Source organism: Primulina huaijiensis, unplaced genomic scaffold (assembly GCF_012295235.1).
Source record: "Primulina huaijiensis isolate GDHJ02 unplaced genomic scaffold, ASM1229523v2 scaffold20025, whole genome shotgun sequence".
NCBI lineage: Eukaryota > Viridiplantae > Streptophyta > Magnoliopsida > Lamiales > Gesneriaceae > Primulina > Primulina huaijiensis.
Window position 1 is genome coordinate 707,117 of NW_027351963.1, and position 26,288 is coordinate 733,404.

At 34.5% G+C, this 26,288-nt stretch overlaps 3 protein-coding genes, 3 long non-coding RNA genes, 2 other non-coding genes and 1 pseudogene across 12 annotated transcripts; 3 read left to right on the top strand and 6 right to left on the bottom strand.

The window, feature by feature from the left end:
- Nucleotides 1-49: 49 nt before the first annotated feature.
- Nucleotides 50-892, top strand: LOC140966113 (uncharacterized). Its single transcript, XR_012173245.1, has 2 exons — nucleotides 50-473; nucleotides 668-892. It is a non-coding gene; the product is annotated as an uncharacterized lncRNA (long non-coding RNA).
- Nucleotides 893-4,285: 3,393 nt separating this feature from the next.
- LOC140966057 (uncharacterized) lies at nucleotides 4,286-5,825 on the bottom strand. Its single transcript, XM_073426355.1, has one exon. The coding sequence runs from the start codon at nucleotides 5,594-5,596 to the stop codon at nucleotides 4,766-4,768; it is 831 nt and encodes a 276-aa protein (XP_073282456.1). The 5' UTR covers nucleotides 5,597-5,825; the 3' UTR covers nucleotides 4,286-4,765.
- Nucleotides 5,826-6,420: 595 nt separating this feature from the next.
- LOC140966052 (S-adenosylmethionine decarboxylase proenzyme-like) lies at nucleotides 6,421-9,160 on the top strand. The gene is made up of 4 exons (XM_073426346.1): nucleotides 6,421-6,566; nucleotides 6,649-6,703; nucleotides 7,512-7,655; nucleotides 7,759-9,160. The coding sequence occupies exon 4, from the start codon at nucleotides 7,933-7,935 to the stop codon at nucleotides 9,019-9,021; it is 1,089 nt and encodes a 362-aa protein (XP_073282447.1). The 5' UTR covers nucleotides 6,421-6,566; nucleotides 6,649-6,703; nucleotides 7,512-7,655; nucleotides 7,759-7,932; the 3' UTR covers nucleotides 9,022-9,160.
- Nucleotides 9,161-9,333: 173 nt separating this feature from the next.
- Nucleotides 9,334-10,454, bottom strand: LOC140966159 (peroxidase 11-like; annotated as a pseudogene).
- Nucleotides 10,455-11,681: 1,227 nt separating this feature from the next.
- Nucleotides 11,682-12,694, bottom strand: LOC140966029 (uncharacterized). Its single transcript, XR_012173214.1, has 2 exons — nucleotides 12,141-12,694; nucleotides 11,682-12,009 (listed from the first exon to the last, which is right to left on the bottom strand). It is a non-coding gene; the product is annotated as an uncharacterized lncRNA (long non-coding RNA).
- A 1,747-nt stretch (nucleotides 12,695-14,441) lies between these two features.
- LOC140966164 (small nucleolar RNA R160) lies at nucleotides 14,442-14,522 on the bottom strand. Its single transcript, XR_012173262.1, has one exon. It is a non-coding gene; the product is annotated as a small nucleolar RNA R160 (small nucleolar RNA).
- Nucleotides 14,523-15,168: 646 nt separating this feature from the next.
- Nucleotides 15,169-15,251, bottom strand: LOC140966165 (small nucleolar RNA R160). Its single transcript, XR_012173263.1, has one exon. It is a non-coding gene; the product is annotated as a small nucleolar RNA R160 (small nucleolar RNA).
- A 3,714-nt stretch (nucleotides 15,252-18,965) lies between these two features.
- LOC140966126 (transcription factor bHLH49-like) lies at nucleotides 18,966-23,499 on the top strand. Of its 3 annotated transcripts, none has more exons than XM_073426475.1 (9): nucleotides 18,966-19,255; nucleotides 19,894-20,747; nucleotides 20,877-21,092; nucleotides 21,493-21,558; nucleotides 21,634-21,702; nucleotides 22,397-22,468; nucleotides 22,557-22,754; nucleotides 22,892-22,979; nucleotides 23,062-23,499. In XM_073426475.1, the coding sequence occupies exons 2-9, from the start codon at nucleotides 19,974-19,976 to the stop codon at nucleotides 23,097-23,099; spliced, it is 1,521 nt and encodes a 506-aa protein (XP_073282576.1). In that variant the 5' UTR covers nucleotides 18,966-19,255; nucleotides 19,894-19,973; the 3' UTR covers nucleotides 23,100-23,499. The 3 variants fall into 3 exon arrangements, with proteins under 3 accessions (XP_073282576.1, XP_073282578.1, XP_073282577.1); XM_073426477.1 differs by lacking the exon at nucleotides 18,966-19,255 and adding an exon at nucleotides 19,276-19,467; XM_073426476.1 differs by lacking the exon at nucleotides 18,966-19,255 and adding an exon at nucleotides 19,276-19,408.
- LOC140966127 (uncharacterized) lies at nucleotides 23,244-26,287 on the bottom strand. Of its 3 annotated transcripts, none has more exons than XR_012173259.1 (3): nucleotides 25,935-26,287; nucleotides 24,551-25,386; nucleotides 23,244-24,465 (listed from the first exon to the last, which is right to left on the bottom strand). It is a non-coding gene; the product is annotated as an uncharacterized lncRNA (long non-coding RNA). The 3 variants fall into 3 exon arrangements; XR_012173258.1 differs by having other exon boundaries at nucleotides 24,551-24,659; nucleotides 24,793-26,287; XR_012173257.1 differs by having other exon boundaries at nucleotides 24,551-26,287.
- Between the last annotated feature and the right edge of the window lies 1 nt (nucleotide 26,288).

Consider the following 26,288-nt stretch of genomic DNA (forward strand, 5'->3'; position numbering starts at 1 on the left):
TATATATATAATGTCTTTTCATCAATATTGGAGCTTTCTCTAGCAAGAAACTCGGGTACTCAATATTGTTATTGTCAATAATATGAGCATAGTTTCTATACCATGAATCCGATTCTGCTTCTTCGTTAAAGGTGGCCTTCTGCAAAGTTTATTCCATTTTATTACACGACAATTAGAGCAACTGAAAAAGATTCGTGACATTATTTTCTACGCTAATAGGTGGAAACTATGAACTATAAATACACACACTGAGAGGGCATAGAAACCCAAGATCCATCCAAGGTACAGAAACTTAAGTAGCTTGGTGTGCAGAGGGAACTCCAGGAAAAATGGCATCACTGAAGCCTGAGAAACCAGCTGGATCTGTATCGCTCGGCTCAGCTAAGAAAGAGCCGGTTGGAGTTCCAGTCTCCAAGCAGGGCGCAGGCGCGCCTAGGGGCGAAGCTCAGAAGCCTAAAGAGCCCAGGAAGAAGGTGCTCCTTCTAAAATATGTACACTCTGTAGTTCTTGAGATTGAAAAAGTATTTGTTTCCGGCTCTATAAGATTATAGAACATCATGATCACCATAAACAAATTTATTGGAAATATATTTTCTTGATTGATCAAATTTACGTTTTATGCTAGAAGTTGACATATATTAATTAATTCACGAGATTGTTTTTGTAGGCATCGGGTGGCAAGCCTGCAGGTGCAAAGAAATGATGAGGACAAGAGATTTGGGTCGAGTAATTTTACATGTCTAGAGCAGCTAGCAGCCGAGTTGTGAGTGTGATTTTAGTTAAGAATGTTATGCAAGTGCGTGGGTACGTAGTATTTATAATGTAACCTTGTACTAGCTGCTTGGCCTTATTAATCAATAAAAGAATTATATTAAGTTAAATTAAGAAACTATATTGGATTTTTTTTACTTGTTTTCAATTATTATATATAGTTAATCGTTCTAATATTTTTCTAGATTGATATCAACTTAATTTTGAGACGATCACGTCTTAAATACGTGTGATGATTACGTCGAAATTTTACACCTTAGATCAAATGCTCTGAACAAATGGTGAAGAAAGATAAAATGAGCACAATATCGATAGGTCGTAAATTCATGTTAGCCAAAACGCTTAAATTGAAAATTTGAAGATCACGGTTAACATCATCGATCTCATGTATGTAAAGACAAAGTAATCATAACGGTCAGACCTGTAACGATGTTGCACAAATCACCACACTAACAAACGAAATTAGTACCTAAACTTTATCAACAGATCACATAGAACCACAAGCAGCTTGCACAAGGTGTGAACATGAGAAATTAAGAAAGCAAGAACGAGGGACATAGTGGTCGTTTCTGGAGTGTTTCGAGCTTGAAACAACCTCTATTTATATAGGATGATTGCATCCATACGAAAGGTTAAAAGTTGTCATCCATAGACAGCCATATGAAGCACCAACAGCCAGCCAAATGAAGTATCAACAGTCAGACATGTGGAAGATCTCTAACGGAAAAAATAAATAGGAAAGGTGGCATAGCTTAGCTAGGCGATTTTTGTCCTAATTGGTCCGACATTCGACTCACTAAGATCTCGTCCGGACCTTTGCACACAAGTTAAGCATTTTTCAGTGCAAATCGGGCCCTTGATTTGCACCCCATGCGCAGACACAATCGAGAGAGAGCCTATTGACTAATCATTTTTACATTTTCATAAAGTGTAATTCAGTATATGCCAATCAATATCACTTTTATTCTCAAATATCAGACAAACTCATCATTCTCCGATTTTCATTCACACAAATAAAAAGCACATTAACACACACACATATATTTTATATCTATGATATCCCATCCTGATATCCTCTTATTTTATTTTATTGTTATATGGCCCGACACTTTGCTTTGGGTGTTTCAAGAGAATGATTAGCATTTTTTCATTAATAACAAATAAAACAAGGAAATTGAAAATGCAAGATATTTTTTACTCAGAAAACTCTGATTTTAATATTCACTTTCTCTTTATTAATAATATTACTTCCAAGGATAAAAACACTCTTTAAAAACTTTCACACTAAATCCTCTATTTCATTTCTATACTTGTGAGTATATATAAATAATAAGATTTTGTGTTTTAGTATGATTTTGAAATGAAAAATAGATGATTATTTATAAGTGAAGTTTAGGGAAGAAAATAATAATAAAAATCATTGCTTACGTAATCAAATCAACGATTTTTGACTAACTCAAACTATGTGTTAATTATTTGTCAAAGTATGTTGTTGAATTCCATAATGATGGCTTAAATATTAGCATACCATAGAGTAGAAAAACAATGTGAGAAAGCGATCAAAACGTGGTATATGGATTGATTTATGATTTAAAATGTGATATTTGAGTTGTATTGTTACCATTGATTATAAATTTTGGTAAAACAACAAACATTTAATCAAAACTCCTATAACTCATTCATCTTGTTAACAAAATTCATAGACATGTATTTTTTAGAAGAAAGATGAAAATAAAAATAAATATTGGTACCTCACTTTTAATTATTTTTAAAAAAATATCATTTTATAAAATTCTTAATACAATCACTATATTTAAAATTTTCAAACTTTCCAAAAATACTCTAGTGTGTGTGTGTGTGTGTTTGAATTAAAATACTAAATTTTAAAAAAATTAACGAACCTTAATTTTTAAATATTATTCACATATATACTAACGCAAATAAAATTTTATAATAAAAAAAATTATCCAACAAAATTGACCTAATTAACATACACAATCAAAATTAGCATAATACCCCCAAACAATTTTTTTTATCCACCAANCCACCTTCGTTTGCCTCTCAGCTTCACGGTGAATTCTCGATTCTCCGAGCCTAATTTCTATCCCAATTCCAGACACTTAACATCTTCCAGGTCAACTTTCTTCAACCCACTTAGCTTTTTTTAATATATCATTTTTTGGCTTGTTCAATTTCTTTTTCTTATTATTGGGATTTATTTTTTGGCTAGCTTTTGTATCTGATGTGATAATTGTGGAGAAAAAGATCCAGTCTTCATGTATTGTATGTTTTATGTACTTTTTTAAAATTTTCTTCTCCTGGAACCCCTTTGGCCTTTTCTTGTTTGTATTAGTTTATGTGCGCAATTATCAATTGCAGGTTGAGAATCGTGAAAAGAAGACATTGAACAATGGCACCGGGAGCCGACAATTTCATGTTCGATCGAAGATTGTTCCGAAGCATACCCGGAGCCCATACAATCTTCTGTTTCAAAGAATGCTCAAGAGGTTAATAATTCTTTTCTATGCTGATTTTTGCTTCTCTCTTTTTTTTTAAAAAAAAAAAATTGGAGTTAAAAGAAACGGTCTTGTACTTTCAGGCTGTTTATTTCTATTGTTACGTTTTATGCTATGTTTAGCTTTGTGCATCGTACCCATGGGATTTTCAATATTAAGATCTTGCCTTAATCCAGCTTTCTGGCTGTAAGTTGAATGAAGTGGTCAACAAGAATGCCAGATGCATGTTTTCTGTGTTTGGCTTATTAAATTAGTGTGAATCTTAGATTTATTAGGTCATGTAACTGGTAAATCTTGTATTTTGAAAATTAATGTAAATCTTGTATTTTGAGATATCTGAATATATAAAGTTCTTCTATTAGTGGCTTCATTTATGGTGGATGTCCTATCTTTAGCTTTTTGCACCTTATTGAGGAAAAGTGCTTGGTTAGCTCTTTGATTTCTTGCTTGCAGGAAGCTTCTATTAACCTAAATCTTCCAAGAAGAAGTTTGTTGGTAACTTTTACTTGTAATACTTGTGGTGCACGATCGCAGAGATTAATAAACAGATTAGCTTATGAACGTGGACTTGTATATTTACAGGTAATTTTCTTTTGAGGATTTCTTATGTGTCATAATTTCCAAAAATGTTCAAAGATTATTTGCTGCTCTTCTTTGATCTGTACGAAGTAGTAAATTTTTACTGATACTGTTATTATTAAGCAAGGGCATAAATATCCTTAGGGCAAAGCCTTTTATTTGCCCGGCAGAAAATTTTTATAGTGATATGAAATAAATTTAAAATATTATAATTTGCTAAAAATATTATTTAAACTTTTTACCATCCGATTCTGAACTCTTGGTTACACCCCTGTTTTTAAGTCAGAGTAACAATGTGAAGTGATCTCTTGATGTATATAATAATACAATCCTGTGATCTTTTTCTTCTAAATATTTAGGACCTTCCTAAATTCAAATATCACTGTCTTATCATTTTCCTCTTCTCGTATCTTTCAGTGTTCAGGATGTTCCCAGTATCACAAGTTAGTTGACAATCTTGAACTTGTGGTCGAGTACAACTTGCAGGAGGTAGTAGATAGTGATACGAATACAGGACAAGTCTATAACCAGCTTCTCATTATTTACAAGAAAATGAAGAAAATATTCTAGTGGAATGTAAACGTTTAAATGAATGTCATATCATATTATAGTTGATATTGCAAAAAAATTATGATCACGTAGCTAGAAAATTAGAATCGATGCACTGATCTTCTTCTGCATGCAAATAAAGATTTCTCATGTAAAGTCTTGTGAACCAAAGCTTGTGACTGCAAACAAGGTGGGCACGGGCCGCCCGGCTAAGCCAGCTGTTGCTGCCATTCTAAATCTTCTTACCTGCTGACTAAGTGATACTCCTCCACTCTGTAATCAAACGTTATGGCATTTAGATATTTTCGCAGTAATATGAATACAATTTGATACTTAAATGGGAGAAAGACTCATACCGAATTATGGGCCTGTGCTGGTGCTTGTGCTGGTGCTGGTGCTGGTGCTGGTGCTGGTACCTGTACAGATACTGATGCATGATGCTTCTTGTGCTTGTGCCTGTGCTCACCAGGTATTGATGAAGGTGGGGGAACCAATTTCGGCACGGGAATTGGTGATGCTATAGGTCCTTCTGGTGCTGGTTTTGATGGCCCTTCGGATGGTGAAATGGTGCTAATATTGCTGGTGCAGATGCTGGCGTTGGCTGTTGAACTGTTGTTGGTGCTAATGCTGAAGGTGAAACGATTGCTGGCAAAGGTGGCGATGCTCTTGGCTGGGGTGGACTTTGTTGTGGGGGTTGAATTGGGTGTTTTGGGTTTGAAGATTGTTGAGGAAGAGATGGAACAGGCAGTAATGCTGGTCAACTTGATGGACTCGATACAGTTGGACTTTCTGAAGGCTATGGGGATGAAATTTGAGGTGGTAGGACTTGAAGATGGCATTGATGATATATGCGGCAATGCTGGTGACTGAGATGGACTTGGAATTGTAGGACTTTGTGAAGGTGGAATTTGAGGTGGTGGGACGGTTGGGCTGGAAGATGGTGAAGATGATACAGGCGGGAATACTGGTGACACAGATGGGCTTGAAAGGGGTGATAACTGTGGAAGTAGTGGGGGAGGATTGAGAGAATGTGGGGTGATTGAGCTTGGGGATGGTGGAACTACAGGTGGCAAAGATAATGCCTGTGTGATTGGAGGTGTTGCATCTGGTGCTTGGGCATCGGTTATGACCAGCCAAACACAGAAGCAAGCTGAAAAATAAACCCCTAGTAATGTAGCCATTTTACCAAGGTGGAGAAGAGCTTAGCTTGCCCAATATATAGTCTCGGAAGAAGCTCGAGAGATGTGGAGAATTTGGTTGGTTACATGTAACAATTTTTATATATGAATTCTACAAGTAATAGCCACTGTAGGTGCATTCTCGGAATTGCTTTTCACTCAAGACTGTGAATGGAGCAAAGAATTGGGATGGTAAATTAAACCTATTTAATAAGAAAACACTAATCAGGTGTGATGGAAATCTTTATTATTGTAACAAATAAATGGGCATTTTCCACCAAACAAAGTTGTCTTCTTGTAATTTGTAGGCTCCCCTCGAAGTCAAAAATGTTGATGTAATGAACTTTATAATACGGACAACATTAAGATGATAAAACTACAAAAAACTAAGTGTCATAGTCCAAAGTAGATCCAGTTTTCAGGGCCACCGATTGTTTTTTTTTTTTTTAATAATAATAAAACGATAATGGAGAGAAAACATTATCTATATTTTTTTGAAGCTACAGCTTATTTATTTGAAATCGCACTAAATATTGTCTTGTAGACTGTATAGGAAAAATTGTGGAAAATAATCTGTCAAACTAAGTCTTTGAAAAATAATTTTTTTCGAGTGTATTTGAATAGATTTAATTATACATTAATTTTTTTAAGGAAAATTGAGTAAGATTATTTTGATAATTATCCCTCAATTGTATTTATTTTATTTCAAAGAAAAATTAGGCAACGTGAATAGGATTATAGAACAAATCTCATCGGGGTAATACTGTAATATCCACACGAAGTCTGTGCCAAAAACTAATATTTGCTTTATATATATAAATCCACCTTCCACCTTCCACCTTCAAGTGTTCCCAAAACAAAACTGAGAATCTGAGATATAGTGGCGACCCTGAGAAGAAGAGGTGGTTGTCGTTTATGTTTCTCTAGGGTTTCCAAATACATTTCCTAGAGGCCGTCACATTTTGAGTTTACTGTGAGTATTTTCTGAATTTTGTGTGATGAAATAATTTCTACGGATTTCTTGTAGATTGTTGTTTGATTTGTTTTGTTTGCAGGAATTTACTGCGAGTCGAGCTTCCGCGTTGATTACGACAAAGCTGAATTTTTTATGTAACTGTGAATAATCAGCTTTCGCATTCTGCTTATCATGATATCTTATATTAGTTTAGCAATGGTGTTATCTTATTCCTTTTTTGTGTATCTGAAATTTGGCGATGGTTTTACTGCCTAAAATTATGGCCGTTTGTTTATCAGGTTAATCTGCATTTGAATGTACTGAACAGAGGCTTTTGCATTAACCTTTAGTTTTCTTGTAAACTTGATTGGAAACTAAACGAAATAAAGGTGGCTTATTGGGTTTTTTGGGATATGTTAAATTTAGAATTGTTTGCAGTCAAAACATAAACAATATCCTCTTTTATTTTCGGCAAGTCCTTCTTGAAGTCATTCAATTTGAATTTTTTTTCCTTTTTGTTAAATGTCAGATATCGATTATGCTAGTGAGGATATATGTATGTGCATGGGCATTTGTACGCCTTTACTGGGTTAGAAAATCCTGTTTTCTTGATGAATTCATGACCAAAGGCTTGTAATTTTCTGATGACTTCAAGCCTTTGTCTTTTTTCCCCATTCTTATTTACATGTTTTTTTCATTATTCTGATGTGTGATGTTCAATATGATTTTTTGTTCATACATAATTCTTTTGATTCATGCCAAAGTTAAGAATCCATACTGCTTAATGGAGAACCTGTTCGGAAAAAATGTCCCTTTTTTTTCTTTTTCTCGCTTTGGTACCCTGGAATTTATACGTGTTTAGGTTATGGTCATGCACATGAAGCATTTTCTGCTGTTTTTATTGATGACTCTCGGGTTTCAACTGATCTTGTTTCACCCTCTTTATTTATCTTTATCTTGCAGCCAAGAGTTCATGAGCTAATGGAGTCCAAAGGTGGTAAGAAAAGGTCTACTGGTAAATTCTACGAAGCTCCCCTTGGTTACAGCATTGAAGACATTCGACCAAACGGCGGTATCAAGAAGTTCAGATCTGCTGCATACTCCAACGTATGTTTCTACACTAAACAGTACCTAGTTTTCATGATTTGTTACTTCTAAGTTCTATATATCATTACGCTACTGACTTTAAATTGTTTTCTTCCTATCTCAGTGTGCACGCAAGCCATCCTGATATTCCTAAGCTAGTTTAGCATCACGCCTGTGGTGTGGGCGAAGAAAGCTATCGATCATTGTATTTTTTTTTATTCCTGCACGCACTCCTTTTCTTCACTTCTCGGTTACCCTTCTTTGCATCCGTTGCTGTTAGCAATTTTTGTTTCTAGAAATGGCTGTGCCAGTATCTGCTATAGGTTTCGAAGGCTTTGAAAAGAGGCTTGAAATCTCCTTTTTCGAGCCATATATCTTTACGGACCCAAGAGGAAAGGGTCTTCGTCGCCTTTCCCAAACACAGTTGGATGAGATTTTAGAACCTGCTGAATGCACCATAGTTGCTTCACTGTCGAATGAATATGTTGACTCATATGTCCTCTCTGAGTCAAGCCTCTTCGTCTATCCTTACAAAATTATCATCAAAACTTGTGGAACAACGAAATTGCTTCTGTCCATCTCACCCATACTGAAGTTAGCCAAGACCCTTTCTCTTAAAGTTCAAACTGTAAGATACACCCGTGGAAGCTTCATTTTCCCTGGGGCTCAGTCATACCCTCATCGAAATTTCTCTGAAGAAGTTGTTCTTCTAGATAGCTTTTTTGGAAATCTTGGTCTGGATGGAAGCAAGGCATTTGTTATTGGTGCCTCTGACGAACGTCAGAAATGGCATGTTTATTCTGCAAGTGCAAGCTCTGTGGAATCTTCGAACCCTGTCTACACACTAGAGATGTGTATGACTGGCTTGGACAGGGAAATGGCATCTGTTTTCTACAAAAATGATTCAAGCTTCGCAACCCTGATGACCAACAAATCTGGCATTAGAAAAATTATTCCAGAATCAGACATATGTGATTTTGAGTTCAATCCGTGTGGATATTCCATGAATTCAATTGAAGGAGCTGCACTATCTACCATCCATGTTACCCCAGAAGATGGGTTTAGTTATGCAAGCTTTGAGACTGCTGGGTACGATTTTAAGGTGGTCAATCTACGCCTAATGATCGAGAGGGTTTTGTCGTGTTTCCAACCATTGGACTTTTCCATTGCTTTGCATGCTGGTTTTGGTTCTAAGCTATGTCATCAAATTTACATACTGGATATGAAAGCTTACCCCAACACCGAAAAAACCCATGAAGAACTAGGAATGGGTGGATCAATTATTTTCCAGAAGTTTGTTAGGACTGCATCCTGTGGATCTCCTAGGTCTATTCTGAAAAGTCGTGGAAAAGAGGAAGAAGATGAAGAAGAAGAAGAAAAGGAGTAACGTTTACTGTTTATTTTTTATCTGCTTTAAATAAAAGATTGCGCTACCTGTATCCGCTTTGGCTTTTGGTGGATCTACCTTTTGTTCACTGAATTCTGGACTTTACATCGGCCGCAATATGATTATGTTGGTTGTTTGTTTAATTACATTACCCAATCTGATTTATGTGTCTTCTATATTGAAAGATGTTTGAAGACAATAAGTTTTAAGTCGATAGAAATATAGTTCAGAAATTCACTATGCTTCCTCGATAGATGCTAAATACTTAAACCTCAAAAAAGGACCAAATTTATATGTTTAAACATGAGTATATTTTTCACCAATACAAAATGAATAGAATAAAGGATTTGAACTTCGAGTCATGCAGTTTCATGAGTTGAAACGCATTCTCATGTATTTATAAACCTGCAATTTTTCCTAACTTCTCCATTTGTGTAAGTTCCACTATTTGTAATGTTTCCCATTTTAATCATTGATTCAGAGAACTGTTCGAAGAATGCATGCTATCGGGTTTTCAGCATATTTTGCCACAATCTTCTTGGTTTGAACGGCTAAAATACTAGAATATAGTTCTTCGTCTGAATTTAGCAGCCCCTCTCCCCCTACCAAGATTTGAAAGTAAGAATTGTCAAATACATTCGGTGTGACATAATTCATGTCCGATTCATTATTATTAGCTGCGGTGTTTTGAGGAGGGCAGATGGATTTAAATTTATTCAGGTAGACTCGTGAGATTTGATTCTCCCGCGAAGTTGTGGAAAAATCTCCATAGATTCTGTTCCTGAAATTTACGCAACGAGCCATGCCTATGGTATGAGCACCTGAAACATGACTATATAAGAACTCTGTAGATTAAGGATGTATAAAAATTTTGTTGAATCCAAATAACCGAACGATCAAATTAGTTTAGTATTTCAATACTTTCAATATCTTTGCGTACCTAGAATGTAGTCTATATACACACACACTCTCAAGTTTATGGTTACGATCTCACTGTCGTAAGGTGCTTACCAGAAAGTGCAACCATATCGATCGGTAACCGATAGGCCCTGATATAAACTTTGAAATAATGGAGAGTAGCCCTTCATCTGCTGTGGGGATATTTGTCTCAGTAAGTGCATATCCTGCGGTTTTTTAGTCGTATCTACCCACAGGAACATCCCAATATGGTCCATCAACCTACAATATGTTCACAAACAAAAATTTAAAACTGTACCAAGTAAGATAAATAAACCTATGATCTTCAAATATTTAAATGAAATTCTCTTTTAATTTATGTGTAATACCAAAACAACAGCATCCCTTGCAGCAATTGTGAGAATATCAGCACAAGAAACGACTCCAGGGCAATCAGATTCAAGCCGGTTCTTGATCCTGTCAATGATTCTGAATCCTTTCAAAGCATGCACATTGTTTGGAGCTCTTGTTTCTGGCGGTCGGTTACGAAATAAGGAGACAAGTGTCCTCGATCAAATTGCATTCATTCCTTCAACAATTTCTAGATTATTTTCAGCATAATTCCCTTTCTCAATCGTCACCACCGCTTCTTCCTACTTGTTGAAGAGCATTAGAAATCATACTTTCCAATGTATAATCATTTCCTGCACTAACAGCAACAACATCAGCAAGTTCATGGTCCTCAACCTGAAGAAATTAGAAAAACGTGGAATTAATTCGTTATGTTTGAAAACGCTTCGTTAAATAATTAGTACAGATAGGGGCTTCTTGTTATTACAAAATAAGCAGGAAAATGGTGATCCTCGAACTCGATACCTCTCTGGACATCAATTTGAGTTCAGGTATGAGGGCTCTAGCCGTTTTCTCAATTCCTTGTGAGATTTGAACTGGGTTCATACCCGCTGCAATAACCTATAGATTGCCATATATTAGTTCTATAAGGCTTTCATTACTTGAATGGAAGGATTATTAGTCATGAAAATTATTGATTCAAATGTTCATATCAACATTTTGTATAAAAATAAATTGAAATTATCTTTCCTAGGATTGGATACAATGAGCGTGAAATATGTAAAATAACATTGATCAACTATTTTTTTAATAAAAAAACCCACGTATTTGAGATATTTTTCCAATCTGGTCCTTATTTTTATGGAGCCGTAAGCCGCAGCCACACCCCGAGCTACTAGCCAAGCACAAACTTCTAAAATTTGGCTCTTAATTTAGCGTATAGAGATGTGATTATTTGTTTGCAACTTCTAAACATGTTCGTTCATAGGATTTTTTTTCATTATTTAGGGAGTGTTTCTTTAGTTAAAAAAAATGATTTTTGGATTATTTTTTTCCCCACAAATTACAAACACTACCTAAATATGTCCAACGATTTGATTTTTTAATCAAGTTATTGGATGGAGAAATCATCAAATTAATCATCTCTTTTAATGGAAGAGATCATTTCAACTAATAAAATGATTTTTTACTACTTTAATAAGTAATATTGTTATCGTTATTATAATTAATTGATTATTAATTATTAAAATTTGTAATAATATGATTCAACAAATTAAATGTTTTTTTTATCTTAAAAAAATTGTCAAATTACTTTCAATTAAGTCCTTCATGGCTTGAGATACTAAATACTTGGAAACCATTATTCTTAGAAAACATGAAATTCAATTATTAATGACTTTAAATAAGAGAAATTACTTTAACCTCAATTATATTTTATATTGAAATTTAACATGGAATATATATAGTATGCCAATAGTTACTGGCACACTACTTTAAAACCACCCAATTAAGATATATAAAACGTTCAAATTTAGACTTGCTAGCATCTCCTTGTGCCATGGCTTCAGCCGGCGGGCTTCTGGCCAACTGGGATGACTCCTTTGCCACCGCAACCGCGGACGCATATCCCCGACATGCACTCGCAAAATTGACAGTGGTACTTTTGACAAATCGGTAAGCAATCTTCAGTCACTAAACAATGTGGAAGCTGCACTGACCCGCCGACTTTCAGCATAGGACCTGCCAATATTGTATGTTTAAATAAATTATATCTTGAAAAGAAACACCGACTTTAAATCTTTTTTAAAAAAAACCAAAAGACAAAAATTTGAAGGCAAAATGTTTGAACTTTAAAAAAAAAACAAATATACCTGATATCATAGCCATGGAAGCTAACGCCAATATGAAAAGAACTTTGTCGATAGCCATTGAAGCAGAGTTGGTGCTGGTGGAATGGAGATTTCGAGTTTATTTGTTGTGAATATATATATATAGATAGAATGATCAAATCAATGAAAGTTTTATTTAAATGCGCGTCATTTGTGAATTAGTGGTTTAAGGTTACCAAACTTGCTGGTTTATTTCCATATATGTTAGGATAATTGTTTATAAATGACCATTTTTGCAAATAAAAATTCATTACTTTCAACAAATAATCAAATTAGATTAGTGCAAACTTTTAAACTGGAAGAGTAGTTCACGTACCATTCAGACTAGCCAGTCAATCCATCCGGATATTTGGCGATTTATTTTTCTTTTAACTAAATTATCAACTTCTAAAAATAATTTTATACCGGATTTTTTCCCCGAACAGATTTTTAGACTTTCTTAATTATTTATCATGATTAAATATCATAAGTATTATACAGCCTAAGTATTTTATAAATTTTAAATTTTAGATAATGATAAAAAAAATATGTTTCGATAATTTTAAAAAGTGGTAATGTGAAATATATTGTTATAGACCTGTTGCAGATTATTACAATACGCTATTGTAGAGTTTTTTTAATTAAAATGAAAGATGGAAACTTTCATTCATTTAATCAAACACAAAAATTCTTATAAAACGATCTCACAGATCAATTTTGTGTTATGTTTATTTTATTTTAGCCATATATGAAAAAAAAATTATTTTTTAGAATATGTCTATTATGAGACGATGTCATAGATATTTATTTGTAAAACATATTAACTCTGATCATATTTATCAAAAAAAAAAATTTGACATAAAAAATTATTATTTTTTATAGATATATGTCTCAAAAAAATAAACAAAAATAAACAAAGTAGTTATTTCAAAGGCATGATACCTTTACAGAGTGTTGGTAGCATTAAACAAGATGTACATCATGATGATCCGAAAACTTATATTAGCTTTCTAATAAAATTAAATGCATAAAAAAAAGCAAAAACTTGTGTGAGACGGTCTCACGGATCATATTTGTGAGACAGATATCTTATTTGGGTCATCCATGAAAGAGTATTACTTTTTATGCTAAGAGTATTACTTTTTATTGTAAATATAGATAGGGTTGATCCGTCTCATATATTAAGATCCGTGAACTCACTCATTAAAAAATATGACCAAATCACATCTCCCCACGGAAGAATTCAATATACTATGTTGTTAGACACGAAACTCGCTGACAAATTTTGATGGAACAATCCATCCTTTATTTAATATCAAACTTATCCTTATTTTATTTAACATTCACTATTAAAAAGATATATTTGAATCTTGCTATATAAATCTTATCATAATTTAAATGACAATATCATCTCATTTAAAATATTTATAATTATTAAAAAAGAAAACTAATATAAAATTAATCTATATGACTTTTTACACAATAAATTTTTTTTGCATGCATCCTCGTACTAGTATATCAATAATCAATTTTTTGAAATACAAACTGAAGGGTATGAAAAATAAATTGACGAGGTAAGATACACACTCAATTCTCAAAAACCAACAGGGCTTCACCGTCCTCCATTAGACTTCCTGCACAGCTTCTCCCCAACGCCATACTTCAGATTGAATCCAAAAACAATCCAGCGGTAAACAATACATCCTAAAGACACATGATCTAAAGCACATGAATCAAGATTTGGTTCAAACAGATGTTCAAGAAACAAATTAATATGATGTAATCTTCATAATTCCAAGATTCTAGGCCACTCGGTCAAAATATCACAATTGGCAGTCGTTGAAGAATATGTCAATTCCACACCCTGGTCGTATAATCTAGGCCGAAGGTTATGCCAGACTCTGTATTATGGCGTTCAAACTTTCTAAGCAAACTTCATATGTTTTAGTGTGAAGAACTCAACCAAACTACTTAAGAAGCATATTGGCATGCCAACTGGCAAGATATGAAGAAAATGGGGGAGGTAGAACGCAATCAACTAATCTGATGCACACTGACTGACAGACATACCAAACAAAATACAAAGAAAAAAATGCACTACACTGTGAGTGTTGAAGAAGATGAAACGCAACTGAATTGAAGTCAGCAGTGTGGCAGTTTTAAAATAAGTATTAGTTTCAAATGAATATGAGTAGTGTATTAGCATAAAAATAGCATATACTGGAGAACAACAAATTTTCCAAGGGTTCAGTTTCGTGTCTACTATTCCAAAGAGCCCCCACAACTGATGAGACCAGCGTGCAAAGCAATCAGAGAACTTTGAAGACCATTTATGAATCTAATTCAACAGATGAATTTCAGATTAAAATATTTCGTCATTTTGCTTTGCTCTTTGGCCAGTTTCCCTCAACTAAAAATATCATAAGGATTCACAAGTCACAACCAGAAAAAAAAAATGCATCTTGCAGGCTACTAGACAACATTCAAGCATTAGCATATGCATAGAAAATCATACATCTTATTTAAAAAAGATGGAGCCTGATTGAATTTGCAGGCTACTAGCCTGATTTCACTTTTTGTTATCCATGTCATGTCCAAATAGAATTCAATGCAATCCAAAAATGGACAAGGCATTAAATGCTTCAAATGCAAGCAAGGATCCTACCTATCACTGCCACAAATTCAATCGAGGATCACAATTTAACACGCATCTGGAAATAGCTAAAAATTGCATCTAATTAGGAACACTTAACAACAGTGTAAATATATATACAATTTGATGCCCTTTGCAACTTAGTTTCCAAGCAGATCAAGAATTTTGACAAGGTTTAACTAGTCACCATATTTCGGTGAGAAGCCCACATTTTTTCAAAATATACATAGCTGTATTTCGGTGAGAAGCCCACATTTAAAAAAATACATATATGTTATTCCAAATTTTTGAAAATAAAAATGGATACCATAAAATACATCAAACCGAGCAATGAGTCTATCAGAAAACAATTCGGAGATACGACGAATTAAGAGGCAGATCAATCAGAGAACTTTGAAGACCATTATTAGATTTACAAATTCCACATTGGAATTCAGATAACTGATTCTCATCATTTTGATCTGCCCTTCAACAACCAATAATTCCACTGAAGCTTCGTTTTACGGATCTCTTTTGGCAAAACAAAGTTGAATTAACATTCAAATAAGAACCCAACCCTATATTTTCCCAAAAGATCGAGTCTTTAGCACCGTATATACCTTTATCTCCAATTTTCTTCGCAACTAATAACTCATAATTGCGCAGGGCTAATTGGTGCAAAAAAAGTTTAACAAATGGAACAGTAACACAAAATATTTCGCGAGGAATCTATACGATCACGAAGAAAAATAAATCATTACAATTAATTTGAAAAAATGATGAATCTTGAGGTTCTTCTAGGGTTTCTTTTGGAGGCACGTGATCCTTTATACTACTACGGGTGGGTACGAGCGAGGTTCAGATTCAGCGGCGAGCCCTAAAAAGCGTTTTGGGCCTCGCGATCCAGGAAAACACGTTTCTTATAGAGACGCTTATTCGGGCTGAAGCTTTCTTGGCCCAACTCTAATTATGTGTTACGTGCAAAGGCCTCTTCTATAATTTAATAATAATAGTATCTTTAATTATTAAAATTATCTTTTAAGGCCCAAAAAGGCAAAAAACATTGGTAAATTTGAGTCCATTTGTCTTGTGATGGTAACATTTAGGGCTGAGTTAACAAGTTTGTAGGTCAGTAGTTTTTCGATAAATATATTCAATTCACATATGGCATAATTTGGTACAATCTACACGATGAACAAAGAATCTGATCGTGAACATGATTCAGAAGATTGGAGAGGTAGTTGATTTCAGTAGATTGTATGTAGGAATTTACAAGAAGACCAACTTCGTCAATCCCGTAATGGTTTGGTGTCCAGCGTTCTTAAACGCATATAGAAATTAGATCTAAATACCTTATGAATCATATAAATCATACGACGTCCATTGGATTTTTGATTATCAAAACACAAAAATTTTAAACTTTCGTTGCATATTTGATACGAGAAAACAGTACATCAACATAAATATAAAAGATAATCAATCATACAATAGGTAGCCAAATCAAAAAAGTGATTAACCATTTATATTCATTTTGGGATAATTTGGCAGATCCTTCCATCTCGATTTTCTTATCGAATAAGCTAAAACACGAGCTTCCATCTCAAGTTTCTTACCGAATAAGCTAAACAATGACAGTCCTTTTCCAACATTTAATCACTTTATTTTATAGCTGTAAAAAACAAATAATCAAATAGATGCTATAAGATATATAAATTGTCATAAATAATTGTTTATCCAAACAATTTTATTAAATAAAAAAATTCATTGATGATTTTTTTAAAAAAATTTATTATTATTATTTGTGTCAATATCAAGGAAATTTAAAATGCTTGTAATATTGCTGAGTAGCTCATTTCATCACAATCAATTTTATTTCTCCTAAATTAAAAAAAAAAGTGAATTTATTACATTATAATTTATTGAGAAAAACTTATACTATTTTCGTGTTTACTTATTTGTGCCATTATTATTTTTTTTAAGAATAAAAAGTCCTACATCATTATTATTTGGAAGAATAAAAACCATAAATCCAACTAATTAATTGAAGAATTTATATGGAAAGCCATAAATGTGACATCGGCCCCATATTTCTTTCAATGTTTCCCACATAATAATTGCTCCTTAATTATGAGTCGATTTTTGTAATTTAATTTTATACAATCTCTAATATTTTTTAAAAAGTTGTACAAATAATTTATTTAATAAAAAAAACAAATAACTCAACCACCTAATTCCTTCGATAAGTCCACATCTTATGAACCAAAATTACGGTAATTACCTAATTGAAGTCGGCCTATAAATTGGGAGGTTTCATTTAATTAGTAATAGAGTGATGCTACATGTACATCCATATTTGTACATCAATTTGTACAATACAAAAAATTCAATTTGTCAAAATTTCACTATATATGGAATACAAAATCTCGCGATATAATGGTTGTAAATATCGCTGTAACGATATATTGGTTGTACCTTTAACATTAGTGAGTGATGCTACACGTACATCCAATATAGGATAAATTTATTACAATTGGACATTTCTATTTCCCTCAGCAAGTTGGAACATTTCACTCTTTCTTTTTTTATTTATAAATGGTTAATAATTCCCAATCATGGGAGAACCCCAAATCGAATCATGGACTATTTTTAAAAATGAACCAGAGGGAATATATTAATTTTTAATCATATGGAAATTAATATTTTTAAAATTTATGAATAATCACAAAATATAAATATATATATATAATTAATTAATTTATTTATGAATCAACCACCTGAAAGAAACAAGCTAGCTCTATTTCCAAGGGCAAAGGGAAGAGATAATAATATTGTAAAGCTAATGTTAAATATGAAAAAGAGAGAGGGTGTCAGAGTGATATTATTTATTATCTCTAAAATTTAAATACTTATTATTATCCAAAGTAAACCAACAAAAGTAAAGTTAATCACAATAGGTTAAAACATGAAAGATGACACTGTTTTACAACATGTACAGCAATAATACCTTCTACTAGTAGGGGTAATAGGATAGTCAAGGCTATTAACAATATAAAAAAATTTGTTGAAAATAACTAATGTCTTTAATTAACATGGGTAAATTGCTAAAATAATAAAGAATGATATTAAATATAAACAATAGATTATACATAAAAAAAAATAAATTTATGAGATGATATCAGTAGCAAATTTTGTGAGAAAGATCTCTATTTTAGTCACTCATAAAAAATTATTAATTTTTATATCAAAAATATTATTAGTTATTATTGTAAAAGACTGCATTACAAATGATATGCTATTAACTATAAATTTGAGAAGTGAATAGTTAATATTTTTTTAATTATAAGCGGGGAAAAAAATAAATGTGNCGCCCTTGCTCCCCGTTGCTTCTAACTCTCATATCTTGCTCAGAACTTGGTTTGTTGGACGTACTCGTAAATCCAATTTCAAATTTTCAAGGGACTTCGGGAAAAAGTTATATTATTTGTATTTTCAGAATGAAATCTGAAAATTTTAAAAAGTTTTAAACAAAATTTTGTTGTCCTTCATTTTTTATATTTTTTTCACGAGATAAATTTTCGACTCAGTGCAACAATATGTAAATCATGAGTGAACCGTACTAAATGAGCCAAAAACTTGATCGAAAAAATATTACTTAGAAAAATCAAACTCGTGATCGTTCGACGTTATAATCTAAACATAGTTTTTTGGCATGAGAAAAGAACATAGCTGTTATGCTTGCACAATCGAACCAAGTCAACTTGGACATTCATTCGAATTTCGAATCAGTCCAATCTTAATACTCTCATTACAAGATTTGATCTTTCTTTCAAGACAAAAACAAAATATGTGATGTACACAATTTTTTATAAAAAAATTAAGAATTAAAATATTTAAATTCACTTTCTGTTCACCCGAAAGATAATTCAATTTCTTTTTGAAATGGGGGTGGTTACTGGTTAATCATCAAGAACTCTCTTTTTAATGCAAAGGCGTGGGTAATGGGTATAAATGCAGCATCTTTCTTTTTAGACAAAAACTTATGTGAGACGGTCTCACGGGTCGTATTTGTGAGACGGATCTCTTATTTAGGTCATCCATGAAAAAGTATTACTTTTTATGTTATAAATATTACTTTTTATTGTAAATATGGGTAGGATTGACCCGATCTCGCGTGAGATTCACTCCTCTTTTTAAGCTTTCCTTTTCATATTCTTTAAATACTCATTTTCCTCTTTCATCTTCATTTACTCGCTACGATTCTTGATCTTGTTCCCCCGCCCCCTCCACTCTTTCTCGCTCTTTATTTATTGTTTTGTTGAATGAATGCTCGTTGTCACTCTGTATTATTACATAACAGCCTGAGCCTAAAACAGTGGTACGGTCAAAAAATTCAACAGAAAGAAAAGGTCTTTCTTTCTTGGTGGAAAAGAAGGGTCTTCAAATAATTATAGAAGTGTTAAAAAGGACGAAATGCAATCTTAAAATGGTATCTTGCATCTTATTTTTTTACCCTTTCCCACTTTTAGTTCTGTGCTTCATGGTACTCGCTTACTGGGTTGCCTTTTTCTGAATGAATGACTGAGTGTGGTGCTGGTACTTATGATGTTGAAACCAATGCGTCCGCTGCTTCAATTGACCGGTTTCTGAACACTTTCTTGATCTCTTTATTGAACTGAGTTGTTTTTCCCGGCATTGATGGTATTAAATTGCTTAAAATTTTTGAAAGGTCGCTTTAATTTCCGTGAAAAGCTCTGGAAATAGTTGAAGCAGTTGTGTATTGTGGTGGCGTCTTGATAAATGTGTTTGTCTCCTTATGGTGTTTTTCAGCTATTCACGAGTCACAAAATCGTGAAGGCGGCATTAATTTTTCCCTCTTTTTGGATGTTTTCTAAAGACTACTTTTGAGTGTTGAATTGAACACTTGAAACATATTCAGGAAGAATAATCGAGAAACGCTTTCTGAATCTTTTACTCTCTGTTTATCTTTATATTCCTTTGTAATTTCTTTAACCATTTTGATTCAAATTAAAGCTGCTCATTCTAATCCAGGAAGCTGATTATTATTATTGATTTTTCTGGGAACTTTCTTCTTAGTGTGATTGCCTATTTTTCGCTTTTTGCCAGGTAGTATTTTGAGTCAGTGGGTCTAAGAAGAGGTGTAATTGGTACTATCTCGGAGTATTTTGAATTTTTGTGCGGATGAAATGGATTCGGTTACCAACATTGAGTCGGACGAGACTGAAAATCCTGGAAACTATCTTGCATGTAATTTATCCTCAAACTGGCAACTAAACGGAAACATTCTAACAAATACATCTGTTGAAATAATTCCAATGAACAACTCCATGGTAGAGTCTTCTGCTTGCTCCGCTGCCCCAATGATTGATTCTTTTTGTCCACGGAATTGGAATCAGCAAGCAGATAGTGGAACTTTGAGTAATCTTGATTCCGTAAGAGCTAATCTTGGTTGGAACACAAATCAAATCCTTAGAAGGGGTGTCTGTCTACCTGCAGTTCCGGGGATGATTCATCAGAGTTTGCCTCACTTTCCAGCTGATTCAGCTTTTATCGAACGAGCAGTGAGGTGTTCGAGCTTCAATGGAGGGAATTTTGGCGAAATGATAAATTCCTTCACCATTCTCGATCCTCTGAATCCGTATTCTCATACTTTTGCTTCAATGCAAGGGCCGCATGAGAATTTTCGAGGTAATGGATATGAAATGAACATGGCTGAAGCTTCTAAAGAGGCTTCATTTCCTATCGAGCATGGCACAGAAGAGAACCCACTCCAGAATGAGAAAATTTGTGGAAATTATCTTCGGTCTCAAGATGAAGTGAAAAATGCAGTTGATGCATCACATAATGAGTCTGATGTGTCTGAATTTAATAACGGTGATCCGCTAGAGAAGTTTGAAGGTGCAGCCGTGGAGTCTTCTGGTCAGGGGCTTGGCTCCAAGAAAAGGAAGAGAATTGCTCAGGTAGAATTAACATGTTTATTCTGCCAGTTATTGGATAGACATACATAGCTTTCATTATGTTAGTACTTCCACACAGATTAAATTCATTCCGTTCTTAATTTGTTGATTTAATTTGTATTTGTGTTCCAGAATGAAAAAAAGGAAGCCCCACACCCATGTATTGAAACAGAAAAGGAGCATGCTAAAAGTAAACCAAAGGGCGATCAATACCCAGCTTCGAGCAGTAAACCTGCTGGCAAATATGGTAAGCAGGGATCCCAAGGATCAGATATGCCGAAGGAAGAATATATACATGTTAGAGCAAGAAGAGGTCAGGCCACAAACAGCCACAGTCTTGCTGAAAGGGTAATGGCTTTACAAAGTTCATCTGTTGTACTGTGTTACAAATGAACTGAGTTGAGGGAAATGCTACAAATAGTTTTGTATTAAGTTGGAGATCAAAGTTTTTTGCCACCTTAAATCTTGGTTAGAAGTTTGAAAACTGAAATTTTTATGGTATTGACTTTTGAGTTTGATTTTGAGCTCAATTCATTTGGTTCAAATATAACTACGAATCTTTATTCAGTAGTCGTTCAAATTATGGGGCTCGAGTTCCGCAAGTTCGAGTTTGACCCAAGTTCAATAATTTCAACTTCAAATGAAATACCTCTAGTTGTAATGAATGGCGTTTGTCTGAGAACTATGCTGATTTAGTGAGCGAAATATCATTTGGTTTTGACATTAGATATACTGTTTTCTGATGTAGGTGAGGAGGGAAAAGATCAGTGAAAGGATGAAGTACCTTCAGGATCTCGTTCCTGGTTGCAGCAAGGTTAGTAGTGTTGATTAAGTCTTATTGCCATTTTGATATTATGTGTATTCAATACCTATATGTCTTCCCTGGTAGGTTACAGGAAAAGCTGTTATGCTGGACGAGATCATCAATTATGTGCAATCGCTGCAGCGACAGGTTGAGGTATGTGATGATTATTCTCAAATTCTTCTTGTTACGTAATTATTGTATAATTCCATTCATGAGTTTCTAAAAATGCTGTTGCATTATCGTGGAGAGTTTCAATGATAGAGCTTTAGCAAAATGACACTCTTAAACACATTTTTTTGACTATCAAGAAAATGTAAGCGAACTTTTCCCTAAAAAACGATTTGGTTCTCATTGTGGAATCAGTATGTATGTGAAATTTATGAGATTCTGGTTCAATATTCACTGAAAATGCTAAGATTAATGACTGTAGTTACCTCATTCAACCCGAAAACTCGAGTTCGTGGAGACGGCCTGACAATAATTGTAAAATTTAGTGCGCATCCCCATGCTTGTAAAGCCACAGATCATGAAAGATATGTCCAGAATTAATGACAGATGTACACATGTATCATGACCAGTTTATCAACAATGGCCTGGAAATAAGCACTTAATACCAACTTAGTGGAATGTAATAGTGATCACACCTCGGGATTATATACTCGTCATCTCCTGGCACCAATACCATTTCAGTTACCACTTATCAAGAAGTTCAGGAGGTGGTTCACCAATAGTACTATACTTTTTTTTGAGAACTGATAGTTCGACAATTTTGACAGTAAATTCTTGTTGCATATGAATTTGAAAGTTTAAAGATCATTAATGGTAGCGTGTTCATGTTTCTTTTCAGTTCCTGTCCATGAAGCTTGCAACAGTTAATCCACGTCTCAACTTCAACATTGAAGCATTCCTAGCTAAAGATGTAAGCACATGCCTCTCGTATCCCACCCCACTTTGCAACTGAACTTCTAATTTCCTTTGAATCTAATACAAGTAATAATCAATAACAGATCCTTCAACCTAGACTGCAATCTTCATTGGCTTGTCCTCCAGATATGAACGTGGCTTATCCTCCTCTACATCCATCACAACCCGCACTAATTCAATCGGGCATTCCTGGTTTAGGAAACTCTTCAGATGCCTTTCGAAGAGTAATTAATCTCCGATCGACTGCCATTGGTGAAGAATTCAAAGAACCTTCATCACAAGTAAAGCTCTAATTGATTATTATCTCAAGTAGTGTAATACAGGCGGAAGGATTAACATATTGCCTTCCAAAATAAGCTTTTTTTGAGGGCATATAGAAGGGATTTATTTTTTGATATTCTGGTGTCATCATCGGCAGGTTCCCAATGCCTGGGTAGATGAGCTTCACAACGTTGTTCAAATGGGCTTCACCTCAAGTCCAACTAAGGATGAACAAGATTTAAGTGGTATTTTGCGTATCCTCAAATCTGGCTTCATTTATAGATTAAGATGTTAATCTCACTTCAGTTTTCTTTGTTGCACCATCAGATTCTCCACCACTCGTGCAAGTGAAAGCTGAAACCTGATTGATTTTTCAGTATTTCGGTTGCGTGCCTCCATTAACCCTTGTCGAATGTGAATAGCTGAGCAAATTCTTGTATTCCTTCTATTAGATTTGGGATCATCCATTCCCTATCCCCGACCTTATACCCTCGGCTCTAAATGAAGTATTCTTTTTTTTAAATCAAACATTGTACTCCATGTAGAAAGCAGTGGAAGGCTGAGAGTTCTTCTCCAGGGCCCCTGTTGTTCTTCTATGCCTGATGCTACTTACAGGAGTTAGCTTTTCTGTGTTATCATGTAGTTATTTTGGTTATTGATTGTAGTGATGATGTTTTTATTTGATACTCTGTGGGGGTCCTGAGGGGTTCAAATTCTTGTAATTTCCTTACAGGGGAAAGGATGAGTTACCTGTGCTATTGAATTTCTAGGGTACAACTAGGTATTTTGTTTCAGCCTTTGGAAAATACAATATGCTTTGCCAGCAATTATTTCGCATTTGTCATGCTTTGTGAAAATGATCACTTCCTGGTGTTTGAGAAACCCGCTGTATTTGTTTTCATAACATTTTCAAAATTTTCTATGAATCAAAGTAAAATTCTACTATAAAAATGTGCATGTGGTAATTGGCTTTTTATCGGATAAATAACAGCAGCCCAATGTGATTACATATATATTTTCTGTGACTCAAGTTCTTGAACAATCTGAATCGGGAGCATCCACGAAAAAATTCATAAACGACGCAACAACAAAACTTTCATCCATCACAAGAATGCATGAAAACAAACAAGCTTCAGAAACTGGTGGTTACCTATAAAGTTCTTGAAGGTGAAATTCAAACCATGAATTGACACTGAAGCTCAACCCAAACTCTCTCTTTTTTGACAATTGAGGATTCATTCTTCTACACCGCCTGCTAACCAGTGGGTACTGCGTAGAAATGAAGCCAGTTATTCGGGTCAAAGACTAGTGCTAAAAGCCTGAAACATGAGGGCAGAAATCCTTGTAGAAACTTGTTTGATTTAATGGTCGTGTCATGTTGTTTGTTTATATCTCTTACCCATAAACACCTCCTACCTGGATACGAGTGCAGATCTCTATAACTCCAGCCGGCGCCCAGTCGCCAAAGTCTCTCTCAATGAACTGATGAGCAATGCCATTCTTTCCTCTCTCAAATATGAAGAGTCCGCCCTCGATCTCCCCTTCACCTTTAAAGTTTTGATCTACTCCAATAGTTTTTGCTCGCTTGAATTAGCAATGGCTCTCGGATTGAGCAAGAAATCAGAGATGAACTTGTCTTTGAGAAGCTTCCCTCCACCTAAAGCCTTGAAAAACTCGTCCCCTGTCAATGAGCACAACGCCACCCAAGTATCTAGGCCAGAAATCTTTTACCTGAACCATTTATCTCTATAATTTAGAGCACACATAAATCATCAGTGAAAGGTGGTTAATTATGTTAGGTAATCGAAAAATGTACCTCAGTTTCTATGTGCTTATGAAGAACAGCATACAGTTGAACCACAAGAGCATCAAATATTGGTTTCTTGAAATACAGCTGATGGGCTTCAGCTCTACACTTAATGCACCTGGTTTTCAAAACATGTGTCAAGACCATGCTCAGGAAAATGTGTATTCTACTGATCTTCGACCCTGCGAATGCTATTAATTACGAAGAATGGAGCTGTCAATGCAGTACATTTATCAAAATATTAAACATACCCAGGCCGCCGGATACAGAGAACTGGAGAAGAATAGCTGGTTTCTCACGCCACATTTCAGAAGCCTTCATTGGAGGTGTCTTCGTTTTGATCAAACGCTCCAATCCATTCGTATATTCGGGAGTAAGCCTCTGAACTGACACATTCTCAATACTCGAATAGGGAGCCACATTTCAACAATCGGGGGAGGTGACACACAACCGCAAGCTCTAGGTTCTTCAGGCACTGCTGCTACAATTCCCTTGAACATCTATCCATCGTCATTCTTGAAACTTGCCATAGATTGTTTTAATGCAGAATCATTGGCTCCATCGCTATTTTTTCTCATATTCGATATTTTTCCAGAGCCGACTGTAGAAATCGTGTTCCTTCTTCTTGGTGGAAGGTTATATGATCGTGGCAAAGGATCCGCAGCACACGCACTGGTTCGGTCTGTGAAACGAGCAATATGACCTCGTTTCAAACCAAATTGTGCAGAAAGGTCCGCAGTACCCAAGCTAAGAAGCTCAGGAAGGCATTTTTGCGTGGCCTCTAACTTGTCTCCATATTGCATCAGTGCACGATCATGCAAGTATGGCCTAATTTCTAGTGCATCCTTGAGGAGTAACAGAGAAAAAAGTATTCAGAAATCTTGAGTAAGAAAGGGTGAATTTAGTTGCAGGCCTAGATATCGAAAGCTGTGAGATTTGAATTGTCACATCATTATCCTTTATAGCTATAAAAGTGACAAATACAGAAAAATATCAAGTTATTCATCAGCATAAATCTAGGGCGTATAACTAAGGTTCTCCTCTAATGAAAAGAATTCAAATTTTATAACCAAATTCTTTCAGAAAATATAAATTTCACCGCTCGTCCGCGTTCTTGATCCGTCCTTGATTAATTTTTATTTGTATTTTATAAATTTGCAGGTGCAGAGAGAACCAACATGGTAAACTTGTATTTCCTTGAACATCTTGATCACAATACAGAGTTCTATGATACATTATTTCTAGATGAACTTATGTTGAAGATCTTTCTCATATAAAAAAACTTGAGATAATCACCAAAATTGAACTTTAAAACCTTGATGGAACACTAACAATATTTCTGAAAACAAGGAATCTTGACAAGATTCTGATTAAAAAAAGAGAAAAATTAAACCTTGTGCTGTTGAGTCATGCCAATGTCTTCTGAGTTCATCATCTTCACCCCACCCTTCTTCCAACAGCCTTGGCAGTAGTTCTTCAAGACATCCATTCCCAACGAAATCCTCTACTGCAAAAGCAGCCATACTAAACTCCTTCAACACCACAGAGTTCTATTGGTTTCTTTCGAGTTTTTCGGAGTATAGTGAACTTGAAAAAAACAGACCAAATTGACTTAGCCGTGTCGAATGGGAGAAGATGTTTTTTTTTTTTTTTTGGTTTGTTTCTGTGTCGTTTGCTATGAACAATTATTCCAATCACCTATTCTCTTCGTGGAGATTATGTCGGAACGGCCTGCCAAACTCATTTT

Bases quoted from the DNA above. Each gene is read 5' to 3' on its own strand.
- LOC140966057 (XM_073426355.1), bottom strand. From the start codon at position 5,596: ATGGCTACATTACTAGGGGTTTATTTTTCAGCTTGCTTCTGTGTTTGG.
- LOC140966126 (XM_073426475.1), top strand. From the start codon at position 19,974: ATGGATTCGGTTACCAACATTGAGTCGGACGAGACTGAAAATCCTGGA. The intron at 22,469-22,556 runs GTAAGCACATGC...AATCAATAACAG, and splicing joins AAGCATTCCTAGCTAAAGAT to ATCCTTCAACCTAGACTGCA. The intron at 22,980-23,061 runs GTATTTTGCGTA...TTGCACCATCAG, and splicing joins GGATGAACAAGATTTAAGTG to ATTCTCCACCACTCGTGCAA.
- LOC140966052 (XM_073426346.1), top strand. From the start codon at position 7,933: ATGGCTGTGCCAGTATCTGCTATAGGTTTCGAAGGCTTTGAAAAGAGG.